Here is a 13,731-nt window from a genome sequence, read left to right on the forward strand (position 1 = left end):
TATTACTGTATTTTTTTTAGACATATGTCGAAGTTGATATTTCTTTCAGAAAGTTAACCAATTTTATTCATTAAGATGACAAGCTTAGATATCACCTCAGATTGGAACTGGTCCATTTTTACCAGAAGATTACAATTGCAGGAAGATAGACAGATACAATATTACAGCTCATGAAGAACTAAAGCTTTCTGGGGGATCAAACTCATGGCAGAAACTAAGAACAGTGGAGATTGAAGCTCTCTCACTGCTTCTTTCTTTCAAGTAGTTGTTTGAACCAATATGCAGACATCTTTGGATACCTCTTTAGATTACTATAGTCTACATAGACAATGCCAAATCTCGACGTGTAGCCCAACCTCCATTCAAAGTTGTCAAGCAACGACCAAGCAAAATACCCGATAATGTTAGCTCCATCGTCGACTGCCTTCTTCAGTTGTGTTAGATAGCCTTTGTAGAAGTTGATTCTAGTAGTATCATGTAGTCCCTTCGGAAGGGTGACATTACCTGGGTCATCCATGCCTGCAAAGTGCAAATCCAATTTCCTTTTAAAGCTAACTCAAATATTGAATTACTATTTCTTTGATCTCAACAGATTGGTGATTACCATTTTCCGATAGAATGACAGTTGGGTTTCCATAGTACTTTTTTACATACATTAATGCTTTGTACATTCCCCATGGAACATTGTATAGCCAATAAGAATGAGCCTGAAAATGTTTGTAATCATAATTTTCAGGATAAAGCAAACTAGTCTTATTCAATGATATAATTAAGAACACAAAGAAATGAAATTACCCTTGGACCAACAGGAACTCCATGCTTCTCATCTGCAAAGTTCATTGTCAAGCTTGGTTTAGAAGAAGAGGCTTAAAAGGACAAACAAAACTAGAAACATTTTCATTTCAATTCTGAGAATGAACTAGTGAAAGATAGCTAAGCTCACAGGCAAATCCTGCATTCCAATCTTGTTGGTAGCCAGGCACTTTAGCTTTTCGTTGATGCGGATCATACATGTAGTAAGTCGTGTATTGGTTTATCCCGACGAAGTCTATCGAGCCTTTCACCATTTTGACTTCTTCCTTAGTGAACTTAGGCAGCCTATTACCCACAATTCCTTGAACTGTTCTAGGATACTCACCATATACAATAGGATGAAGAAACCTACAAATCCGATACATTCACGAGCACAAACATTTTAGTAGGAGAAGAATGAACATGAAAATGGATAAGCTCAATGGTGTTGAACTTTTACCATCCAACGTGGAAATCTCTTGCTCTTTGAGCAGCATAGTTGTCAGCCTTTGAACGAGTAAGAGGTTCATACCAAACGAAATCCAAAAGAATACCAATTCTTCCCTTTTGTTTTTCCTACATCAGCCAAAATTCCTATCAGAAATCCTAGAGTCATTTTGTGTATGTGTGTATGTGTAAAATTGTCTAAACTAACTTGATACTTCTGACGATATCTTTGAACAGCAGCTGCATGAGAAAGAATCAAATGATGGGCAACAATGTAAGGTTCGGTCCCCGAATCTCCAGCCGTGCAATTTCCATATGGTTTAGAACACCTCCCAGGAGCAAAAAAACCATTATCATATCCTAGAGCTGCCACGACTCTTGGTTCGTTAAACGTCATCCAATTCTTAACTCTATCCCCAAAAGTTTTGAAACAAAATTCTGCATAATCTGCAAAATCCTTCCTACAAAAACCAAAACCATATTCAACATTTAAACTCCATCCAAACCATCTATGTACCATTACCAAAACTAGTACTGAAAAGTGATATCTTACACTACTCTATCACTCAATAGGCCTTTATATTCTTCTTCCAGGGCTTGAGGAAGATCATAGTGATACAAATTAGCATAAGGAGTTATACCTACAAAACAATGAATGTTTGGCTAATCAAAAGGTGAAACCTTAATAATGTTTGGTAATTCTTCTGCTTGTTCTCACCTCTTTTGAGTAAGTAGTTAATCAACCTATTGTAGTATGCAACTCCCTTCCAATTCACTTGCCCTTTTCCATCTAAAATTAACAACACTTGCAAATTAATGAAAAAGTAAAAAGTAAAAACTTCATATCTTAACATTATAATGATAATGCTTCAATCAATTACTTGGGAAAATTCTGGACCATGAAATTGAGAAGCGGTATGCATCAAAATTTAGCTTGGCCATGATGTCAATGTCTTGCTGTAACATTAAAAACTCATCAACATCTCATCAATAATATATTTAGGTTCAATTTTGTGGGAAGAAAACCCAAATCCAGAAAATTTTGTCAATATAGAGGTAATGACCAAGATAAATTAGAAGTTTACTTACTGATGCACGTAACCATTTCATTTTTATTTTTAGTTTTTTGAAAATTAAATCTATAAATACTCCTTCCACTTCTAAATTTCTTGCTTTTCTTATCAATTTTATATCAACATCTTCAAAAATCAAGTCAATATTTGAAAACTAAAAAAAATAATTTTCAAAAACTTGTTTTCATTTTTAGAGTCACTTAAGTAAGATGCAAATCATACTAAAAAAAAAATTGAGAAAAAATAGACATAATTTTTAAAAATAAAAAATAAAAAAAATGAAATAATTACCACAAAAATGTCTACTAAGTCATTCAAGTATCCATTTTTATGTTAGTAGATACATATTTATTAATTTAAAGAATCTATTAGATAATTTTTAGAATTTAGAGATCTATTAAACATTTTATTTCAATAAATTAAAATATATTAAATAAATTTAAAATTTAGATACTTATTAAAGAAGGTTCAGAAACTAAATCTGTATTTACGGTTATATTCGATAATCATTTGATTTACCCGATATCTATGATATTGGTCGACTGAAATCTCTCCAGTACCATTGTTTGCAACAATTCCTGTTCCCAAAACAAAACCACATTCTAAAATTCAGAGCTAAAAACTAAAAGAAAATCAGCCCAAAATCTGAAAATCCATTGATTATTTACCAGGCTTCTTGATGAAGACATCCCAAATGCTGGGGCCACGGCCTTCCTTATCGGCCATTCCCTCCACCTGATAGGCCGACGTCGCTGTTCCGAAGACGAAACCCTTCGGAAAGCTGTCTCGGCTAAGGCCGCCGGTGTCGAAATGGACAGTCTCCGGCTGCACTGCGGCGGCGGCGGCCACACACTGGTTCCCCAGCATGCAGACCACTGCTAAAACTAAAGCAATTCTCATCCTCAAACCACACTCAGTGGCAGTTGGAAACTTGCAATGGCGGTGATAGAGCTCAGACTTAGAGCTTTGAGTGACTGACTGTCCATTTTTATAGATAAAATAAAGGTTAAAATATCATTTTCATTTGGGTCCAATTCTAGTGTACATACTTTTTAAATGTCGAATTTTATTTATGAATTTAATCGAGACTATTTATTTTATAAAATTATGGAGATTATTTATGAAATTTGAAAACTAAATTCTAACTTTTTTTAATTACAGAGAATAAATTTTAATTACAAATTGTTGTATTTAGATTTTTGGTTGAATTACAAAGTTGGTCCTTATAATTTAGAAAAAGAAAGAATTTAGTCCCTAAGATTTTAAAAAGTTAGAATTTAGTTTATATCATTTGATAAAATCTTATCAAATTATAAGGATTATTATGAAGATTTTATCAAATCATAAGGATTAAGTTCTAATTATAAATCCTATAAACTAAATTTTAACTTTCACTAAATCATAAAGACTAAATTTATAATTTCATTTTGATCTTGATTTTTTTTATTATATGAGCCTTATAAATTACAGAAAGATATTTTCTTGTATGAAAATAATATTATATTTAATTATTTTTAATTAGAAATAATTTAAGAAAATTAAGTTTGGATGGTTTTCAAATAAAGTTAACAAAATGTCACGATTAATTAATGATAAATTACGATAGATCGTGATAGATATCTATCACTATCGTAATCTATCATTGATAGATAGTACTTAAAAATATTTTTTAAGTTTTAAGATTTATGAAAGGTGGAGAGAAAAAGATTATTTAAAAAATGGAAAGACTAAAATTCAATCCATAAAAAATAAAGGAAAAAAATAAGAGGGTGAAGGGAAAAGTCGGTCCATAAATGGGGTCCAGAAGGAATAATGATTTGTGGCATCTTTTGGACATATCTCTTCTTCTGATATTTTTTGTGTAATGATTTTTGTCCTTACTTTTGTTAAATATGTATTTATTGATTCCGTTGATTTGCGAGATTTGTGTTGGAATGGAATTTTTAGTCCTGCGTTTACTTTATAAAGTTTATAAGTGTTGATGAAACATTATTATTATTATTATTTTGAGTTCAACAATAGATAGGGCGAGAGATTTGATCTTTAATATTTTAGGAAGTATTTGAAGCAAGAAGTTGATTACTATACTCCTAAGTTATTATAGTTGAATTTTAATAGTTTACGTTTGGGGTGTAAATTATTTTAGTTTGGGTTACAATAGTATATGTTTGAGATATAAACTATTTTAGTTTGAGAAAAAATAGTAACACTGTAGTAAAGAATAAAAAAAGATGAATATAAAATAATAAAAACAATAACAAAAAGTAAATATGGTAGCAAATGAGGGTTTTGAAATACTGTTTATAACTAAATTGAGGTTTTGAAATAGTATTTACGGTAAATGTGGTTATTATAATCTTATGATAATCTTTGCCCAAATGCCCCTTTAATATTTTTAGAAATGCAAAAGAGAATAGGGAGTTTTGAACCATAGACTTCGTATTTATTAACACATACAGATGACAAATTAAGTTATGCGTCTTGTCTCGGTTACGAGCTTCCCTATAGCATTGCCACTCCCCCGAGCGTACTCTAAAAGGGAGTGAGGAGGAGGACCTCCTCAGCATAACGCTTTACTCATTTGATTTATACTCATGTTGATTTTAATATTTTTGTAATTAAATGTTTAGATTGACATATAGGTGACCATAACTTTTAGATAATCAATGACATTTTATTAAACTAATAGAGTAATGATAAAGTGGTTGGGATTATGTCCTAAATCTCGTAGTCTGTAAATTTAATAAATTTTATATAAATAAATGTCTTATCTATTCCGACATAAATAAGTGTTATTTATTTTTGCGCACAACTGAAATCTAATAATCCAAGATCCAAGGTTATTTTATGTAACTTGAACAATATGTGATTGACACACAAGTGGATCATGTTCAAGTAATAGCCTAGAAAAGTATATAGTATATGGATAAGGTTTGGTGTTTTATCTTGGTAACACTATGGATACGATCCACTTTGTAATTGTTACAAGAGTTATAAGTGTTACAAATGATTTGATCAAATCGTTCATGTGCAGATATGCAAGTGGAGTATCCTATGTAATGAGATTGTAAGACCAGACCATGAAATATATAATCTCTCTTTGTAACACAGTTAACTGAAGAGATTAATATTTGAAATGATGACCATGTAACTCAATCTCAATCCTGATTGAGTTATGAACTCTTGCTTATGAGGGTCATTCTTTGATTTCCATGGGTAAGAGTGGCCTTAGTCACTGACTCAATATGCCTACCATTTTTGGGATGATACCAAGTGGAGAGCTGGGAAGATAACTACACAAGATGAAATTCACTCTTCCCGCCTTAGGGTAAGTAGATAGGTGGTTCCCTTAAATGCTAACTCGGGACTTGAACAATAAGACCTCACCCTCTCACTGGCTCGAGAGGGATTTTGTTTATGGTTGAACCACTGTTCATTAGATAATCAATGATACTTATGGAGCAAGAGATAATTACAAGGGTAAAATGATGATATAACCCAACTATAATTACAAACAACTTGTGAAAGATTAACTTACATGTATTGGTTAAATCAATGAACATAGAAATATTCTACTATGGGTCTTTGTGGTATGCCCTATAGTTAATGAAAGTTGATTAATTTAATTAAAGAGTTTAATTAATTAATCTTAGATCATTGGAACTTATAACTGTAGGTCCATTAGGTCTCTCTACTAGCTCATAAGAGGTTAAATAAAGATATTTAGTTATGAAAGAATTTAAAATTTTCAAATTAATTAAGGGAATTAATATAATATATAAGATACAATATAATATAAAGTTAAGTTTTTCCTTGAATTAGATTAAAAAATTAAACTTTATAATATGAGAGTATTAATACTTGAATATGATTCTAATATTAAATTAATGCGAATTGAATTAATATTAAATTATAAGTTAAAATGAATGTGAATTGGATTTAGATTACATTTATAGGTTAAGAGAGAATATGTACATTAGAATATGATTCATATATACATTATATGATATTTAATAAATTAATTGATTAAATTAGATTTAATTAATTAATATTTAATAAATAAATAAATAAAATTTGATTTAATTAATATATTTATTAATTAAAATAACTCTTCTGCATGAGGAGCGGGAGGGGATTTACCCCTCACGTAGTATATTATGGAATGAAATCCCAAATGTTTAGACTCTCAATTTTTTTTTTTAACACAAAGAAAGAAAGCTTTCACCAACTTCTCTCAAAACATTCTCCAACTTTACAAAAGAAAAGTCTCTATGTTCTTTCTCTTCTCTTTCAAGAGTTCTTACAAACACTTCTTTTGTCCAAGAGAATAGCAAAAAAGTTCTCTTGATGGTGTCTTGGTTGTGAAAAGAGTTTGTGATCCCAAGAAGAGTTCATACTATGTTTTACTTTGATCGAGAGAAGAAACCGCGAAGTGTTTATCAAAGGTACTTTGTTTTTCTCCATTTAGAATCTTGTATAAGTATGCTTACTTTTTATTATATCTCTATTATGTATGAAATTCCTATAATAAAATTAGGGCAAAAATGATCTATTGCTTCCGTTTTATTTCATTCCATCTTTAAAAAAAAAAAAATATAAAGTTTTGATTTAAAAATTTAAAAAATACTAGTATCTTTTAAATACAATCTTAAAACATGAGGAGGTATAAGTTTAGAGTCTAAATTTATAATTAAACATTATTTCTATGTTTTTTATTGAGTAAACTAAAATAAAAACGACGCAAGAGCTCCCTTCCAGAAAAGGAAAAAAGAAAAAAAGAAAGACCCAAGAGCTTTAAAAGTGGAGCGAATGATTGATTTTCAAATTGCTTTCCGTTAAAAAAAATAAAACTCTAGTTCAAATGTCTATTGTCTACGTGTTCTCCAACGTGGGAAAATCAAAATCCATTATTTTTTAAACATTTTAGTATTGTTGTAAAAGTTTGGTTAAATTACCTACCGAATTACTTGTTTTAAAAAATATGAAAGCGAATCAAAATATTTAGTAAAATATTTATATTTATTGATAGACATAAATAATAGTACTATCGTGGTCTATCACAAATAGATTGTGATATTTTATTATTATTTATAAATATTTTTAGAAATTTTATCATTTAAAATAATTTTTTAAAGCAATTTTATGTCTCATATGTATTTCATATATTCACATTTTTTTCATACTAACGTTTCTATCCAACATAAAATGATTTTTATGGCTACAAAAATGTTTTTCTTAATTCAACTATTATACAGTAGAAGATCGAATCATAAATATTTAAAATGATAGTTGGTGTCTTCATTAAACTATGTTCTAATGGATACATTTGAGTAAATAATTTAAACTTCAATAAAAGTGTATAGTTATATAATATTAAATTAAAAATGGAACAATTACGATTAAGGCATACACTGATAATGTGTTGGATGCACATCCGTGGAAGATGCACAATGTGGCCCGTGGGGTGGCTAAAATATAATGTGGTTTACACTAACTACATAGGCCTCTCTCTCACTTTTAGTTAGGATTTTTTTTTACGAATGACCTAAATTTTATTGGAAAAATAAAATTTAACTCGCTTATTTAAAATAAAATTTTCTAATCTTTTGTTGGTGTCACGAAGCTTTTTTGACTTTTTTCTCTCATGTTTAATTTTTAACCCACTTTCTCGCTCTTGCCATAGTTCTTGCTCACTTTCTAGCTTTCTTTTTCGCTTTTGTGCTTATTCTTGCTTACTTTCTAGCTCATACTTTCTCTCTCTTACTCTCGTTCTTGTTTACTTTCTCACTCTTACTCTTAAAACCTAGTTTGTAAGGTATTTAGAAATTTTTTGTTTGTTGCCATGGATAGTCTAGCGTTGCTAGAGAAAGAAAACATATAACTCTTTTCATTGTTGCCATTCTTGTTGCTGTCATCGGAGGTGGAATACATAGAATATAATGGAGCATTGCTGTTGTCAGAGACGAAATATAAAGAAGGGATCTAGAGAAGGGCAAGAGGAAAAAGATAGAAGGGATGGGGATTTAGAAAAAAAAAATGAGAGTTAAATAAAAAAAAGAAATAAAGAAAGATATTAAAGGAGCGTTTGACACGCAAAGTTGAGTTGGTAATTATTATCTGGGAAGTTAGATTATTTGTGAAGTTAGATTGTCTGTGTTTGAGGTGTAGAGTAGGGTTGAGTTAAATTAGAATGTCTGTGTTTGAGGTATTGAGTTGAGTTGAATTGAGTTAGAAAGTCTGTGTTTGGAGTGCAGAGTTGAGTTGAGTTGATTTAGAGTATATGGTGCAACTTTTCTAAACGACATTGTTCCTATCTTGAATTTTCCCCATTTTTTTTTTTATTTTTCATATATTTTCATAAAATTGTTAATACTAAAAATGCTTCACTTTTTCTAATTCTTAAAACATAACAAATTCTTATAAAATAAACATATACTAAACACGAATTTTGAACATACAATTACATAATATATATACATACATATTCATTCCTAAACATCAAACATATTTCCAAACAAATGAAAAACGTTTCACAACTACTTAGCCCTCAATCATGAACATTGAAGAAGCTTAAAAATTGAACAACTACTTGTTTTTCCTTCTTGAAAAATATAACATATTTTCACCGCACAACTTGAATACTCAATCGCATAACATTTTTATCTACATCCCAAATACATGTTGTAACGATTTGAGTTTAGAAGGGGGACATGAATAAACTGAGATCATATCTGAATTAGATGGATCATGAGGACATGAACGTATGGTTAAAAAAGGCTTAAAAGAATTGAAAATCACTACCTATACGAACAAGGTGTATCTTCCTTTTTGGTAGCTCAATCATAGAAACTCAAAGTTAAGCGTGCTTAGCTTGGAGCGAAAGGATCAATCACTAGAAGAAATTCGGGCTTTAATGTCGGTTTTAAACCAACATTAAAGGGCTTTAATGTCGGTTGACAACCAACATTAAAGATAGTGTTATTAAAGCCCTTTTATGTCGGTTGCCTTTAATGTCGGTTTTAAACCGACATTAAAAGGCTTCAATAACACAGCCTTCAATGTCGGTTGCAACCGACATTAAATACCTTCAGTGAAATTTCCAACCGATATTAAAACCTCTGTTTTTTTTAATTATTAACCAGCATTGAAGCCCGAATCTGTCCGTTTTTTTTTTTAAATTCCGTTGCCGAATCCATTTTTTTGGTCAAAAAGTATAACATGACACATCATCATTGAACGTTGTGGCTATGACATATTATTCATGTAATGGATTGTAAACTTATTACATTTTATATCCATAAATTCTGCTATAAAATTATAATTAAAGGCTGTACAATAATTCAGGCCTTGAAAACACAAATTACAAGTAATACAAACATTATGATTTAACAAACATTATGAGATTACTGTCTCTCTCCACTTGGTAAGTATGGATCCCTTCATAATTCTTCTTGAACCAACCCCTAGCTTCAATAGTATCTGGTTATAGGCATCTTTTGTTTGACCATGTTGTTCAAAGATCACAAACAAAAAAGGTTTAAGCAAAGATTGAAAGTGAAAATGTGATAAGAATTCATATTTAACTAATCGTGTTTATTGGGAATGTGCATAAATGGTACATTCAAGGCAAAATTCTTGTAGTGAATGTGTTGGATCTAAAGTTCCCCAAGAAAAAGCATAAAGAGGTTACGATATCAAATATTTATCCTTTGTTGCATCTGCAAAACAAGAAAACTCAATAGTTGAATAAATGAGAGAATATTCTTTTTCAAGATCTTGAAGAAGAGAAGCTTAATTACCTAGATATGAGATACGAAGACGATGGAAAATTTCGATAGCATAACGATGCTACCAAACAAAAAAACCAAAAAAGTTACTTCAACCTGTTCAAAGAAACACACTCCCAAAAATATTTCACAACCACTTGTTCTCAACAGAACATCATAATTTCCAAAAAATGAATATTCAAGAACACATACATCAATAAGCAAATTTAGCTCACAATATACTTCAACCTCAAAAGTTGTCACAAAGACTACCATAGTGCATGAATAACCCACAAACTACCATAGTGCGCACTACAAACTCGAGCACCTTGAATCAATCTAAACTACAAATAAATAGTACCATGAGTCATAAACGGGTGCTACATTCTAATCCAATATGGTCCAAAGAGAAATAAGCACACTATAACTTCTCATACAGGAATTTTCATATCATTAGAGTCACTTGAAAACACTTAGAAACTGTGCTTAAAACTGCAAGCATTCAAAAATGCACTTACCAGGAACAATTTTCACCTGAATCCCTTCCTGTTGTAAGAAATCCATCTCCTCCCACCCCTTCCAAACACCTAAAAAATACACAAACAAAAAAGGTTTAAGACAAAGGATTGAAAGTGAAAATGTTATCATAATTCATATTCAACTAACCGTGTTTATTGGGAATATGCATAAACCGAGCGTATAGTTTGTAGGATAAGCTCCAATTTTCAACATTTCTATGAACACTCGAAAAGCAACAAAGATCAAGAAAACTCTGCAGTAAATAAGTAATTGGAAGACCTGATGTTTTTGCATGTTCTTACCATACTGCTATAAAAACCGCATGCCATCCTCGATAACCTGGAGAAATGTCCCCTCATCCATTCTGTTTGACTTGCTTTGCAAACAGATGAACTCAGAAACAACATACCTATTGAGAGTCAAGATACCTCTTACTTCGTACCCCACATCTAATATTTTGCCTCTTGAAACCAAATGCAAGCAGTTATTCGGTCCTCCATTGATTTTGAAAAGTTGTGTAAGCATTCTACTTGTTTCATCATCTACCAACCACAGCCTGCCAATCAGATTTTGAATGAGTATTGCATGTGATTTAGTTATGAAATCATCCACATTTTCAGTCATTAGAGTTGTAGCCAAGTTTGGAACATGAAAGGCAAAACCAGTACAAAAGGTCAACAGAGAACAATTCAGTGCAAGGGTTGAAATAATGTTCGAACTCTTGGTGTCTATTCCAATAAAAGTTATTCCAATGAGATCAAATTCATGGGACAGCCTCTCTAACGTTAAAGATAATTTACTAAATTTGTTCACGGTTTGATGATGGCAGCGGTATCGTTTATCCCAAGCTTACCATAGTCAGTACTAATACAATATGAAATGTTTGGCAACAACTTCAGTATGTTCCCTACAGTTCCTAAAACCTTAGCTCTTAACGATAAAAACCATCTCTGGAAACAAAATGCTTGAACCGAAGGAACAACAAAAGCTTTTAGGGCCTCACTTGAAGAGCAAAGACACTGGTAGGCCTCCAAAAGTTGGTCAGAATAAATATTCTTAGTGATACTCCCGGCGTGATGTTGGTTTATTTGTTCTTCAATGGAAAACATGTTTAGAATGGTTTCCTTCTCTAACCAAAGCACTCCAACACATATTCTAATTTAACACTTTAAAAAAAGACTCAATAAGTAATGAAACTCATGAACTAAATGAATTTAATAAACACACAAGCACATAAACTCAACTCAAAAAGTAAACTCAATAACTTGTGAACTAAAATATACTTAGTTAATGAAATTCAACTCATGAACTAAAACTCAATAAGTCAAATGAAAATCAAAAGATGGAACATGAGCTAACATGGTGAACATGGGAGGCGGAGGCATATTTAGATTTATGCAGAATTTATTTTTGACCAAACAAATACAATCAGAACTCCCAACACCACACTAGCAAAATTCTTTTGACCCAAAAACATGAACATACAAATACAAAAGGTTGAGCGAATGTCAAATCCAAGGGGAAAAAACCTACTTCCTATGCTACAGACATAGACATAATTTGATGAGCTATACCTAGATTTTGTTGAAAAGCTCCCTCAAATTGTTCTCAACCTCCGCCATCTTATGTAGATCGGTTTTCATTGAAGATTTAATCTTTTACACCATCTTTAATGTACACCATCTTCAATTCTTCCACAGAAAAAACGCCTAGAGGTCGACTTTAAATCTTTAAAAACAAATAATAATGCATGAGGATGTTGTCTTACCAACACAAGAGAAGACGTAAATGACTATCAAATAGAAGGTAATAGAAACACAAACATCAGGATGAAAGGCATGTGCAATTAAAAATATTTTTATATCCAAGACAATTGCTCATAGGTATATTGGTAATGCTTGAATATTCAGCTTGAGGGGATCATTAACCAAGCACATCGTACACACACTTTACACTCAAAATGTAGAATAAAAAAACAGGCTACTTAAAATAAAATAGATAACCAGCCATTCAACACCTACTAGTAAACACTACAAGTACACTGGCTTATCTCTAACAAGACTAATAGAAGAAATGACGAACATAGCACAAATAAAAAAATTTACCCAATGCTTCGACGATATTACTTCAACCAACTACAAATATAACCATCTGCACCTTAGAAATTTACTAGACTGTTGGTCTTTTCTTTATAATCAAGCAGGTCAGGAATGCTAAATCTAAAAAGCCTAAGTCATTATCCAAAATTGCTATTCAAGGTAACTAGCAAGCACATGAACAACAACTTTGTCTAATGCCTTGAATAGATATTGAGGCAAGAATCATAACTTCTACCAGTAAGGTCAACTTCATCAGATAGTTTTTTCCTTATTTTAGCCAAACTGTCCTCCTCAAATCACTCACGGCCTTCAAGAATTATACCAAGATATCCATACACATTGCTCTGGATCTTCAACTTAATAATTTCACGTTCATCTTTAGAGAAAGGTACATCCTTATATAGAATTTTGACCTGCAAAAGCATTTAGAAAATGAAATTGCCAACTTTATTATCTTAGAGATAAAATAAATGGAGCACCATTTCTCATAATATAACCACCAATGGAACTGTCCAAAGACAATCTAGTGATATTGGTACGATGCACCATATACTCAATTGACCAATTAGAGACTACCTGCTTGAATCTAATACTTGTCCCAGATCCATCATAACCAACTAAAAGGAGCTTTTGAAGAGCAAGGTAGTCAGGAAAAGTTTTGTAAACAAGGTTGCTGTCTGGTTCCCTAGAACAAGTTGAAGATTTAGAAGGAACCGATAGCGATAACAAAGCACAGACAAGCTTTGTTCCAGCCTAAAATGTAATCAAGAAGTTAAAAACAAGTATATGACCAGTTATAGCTACATATGTAAGCTAAAATCAAAATTAACTGTCTATTTGCACAAGATAGTACCTTCCCCCATATGTACACTTTGGTGTTCTTCTGACCCTCCTCTTGGTACGATCCATCCTCATTGACCTAAAAGTGTGGATTACCAGCGCATTGAACTCCAGCCAACTACAACGATCAAATATTCCCTTTTAACTTTAGAAGTTTATACTAGAGACAAAGGTTACAGGTACAAAATTTACCTG

At 31.5% G+C, this 13,731-nt stretch overlaps 1 protein-coding gene across 1 annotated transcript; it reads right to left on the reverse strand.

The window, feature by feature from the left end:
* Positions 1 to 38: 38 nt before the first annotated feature.
* Positions 39 to 3,293, reverse strand: LOC120083881 (beta-glucosidase 44-like). Its single transcript, XM_039039787.1, has 11 exons — positions 2,981 to 3,293; positions 2,832 to 2,890; positions 2,121 to 2,196; positions 1,958 to 2,029; positions 1,793 to 1,880; positions 1,448 to 1,700; positions 1,253 to 1,368; positions 944 to 1,161; positions 796 to 827; positions 605 to 707; positions 39 to 519 (listed from the first exon to the last, which is right to left on the reverse strand). Exons 1-11 carry the CDS (start codon positions 3,210 to 3,212, stop codon positions 242 to 244), a joined length of 1,527 nt encoding a protein of 508 aa, XP_038895715.1. The 5' UTR covers positions 3,213 to 3,293; the 3' UTR covers positions 39 to 241.
* Between the last annotated feature and the right edge of the window lie 10,438 nt (positions 3,294 to 13,731).

The sequence above is a fragment of the Benincasa hispida genome, chromosome 8 (assembly GCF_009727055.1).
Source record: "Benincasa hispida cultivar B227 chromosome 8, ASM972705v1, whole genome shotgun sequence".
Lineage (NCBI taxonomy): Eukaryota > Viridiplantae > Streptophyta > Magnoliopsida > Cucurbitales > Cucurbitaceae > Benincasa > Benincasa hispida.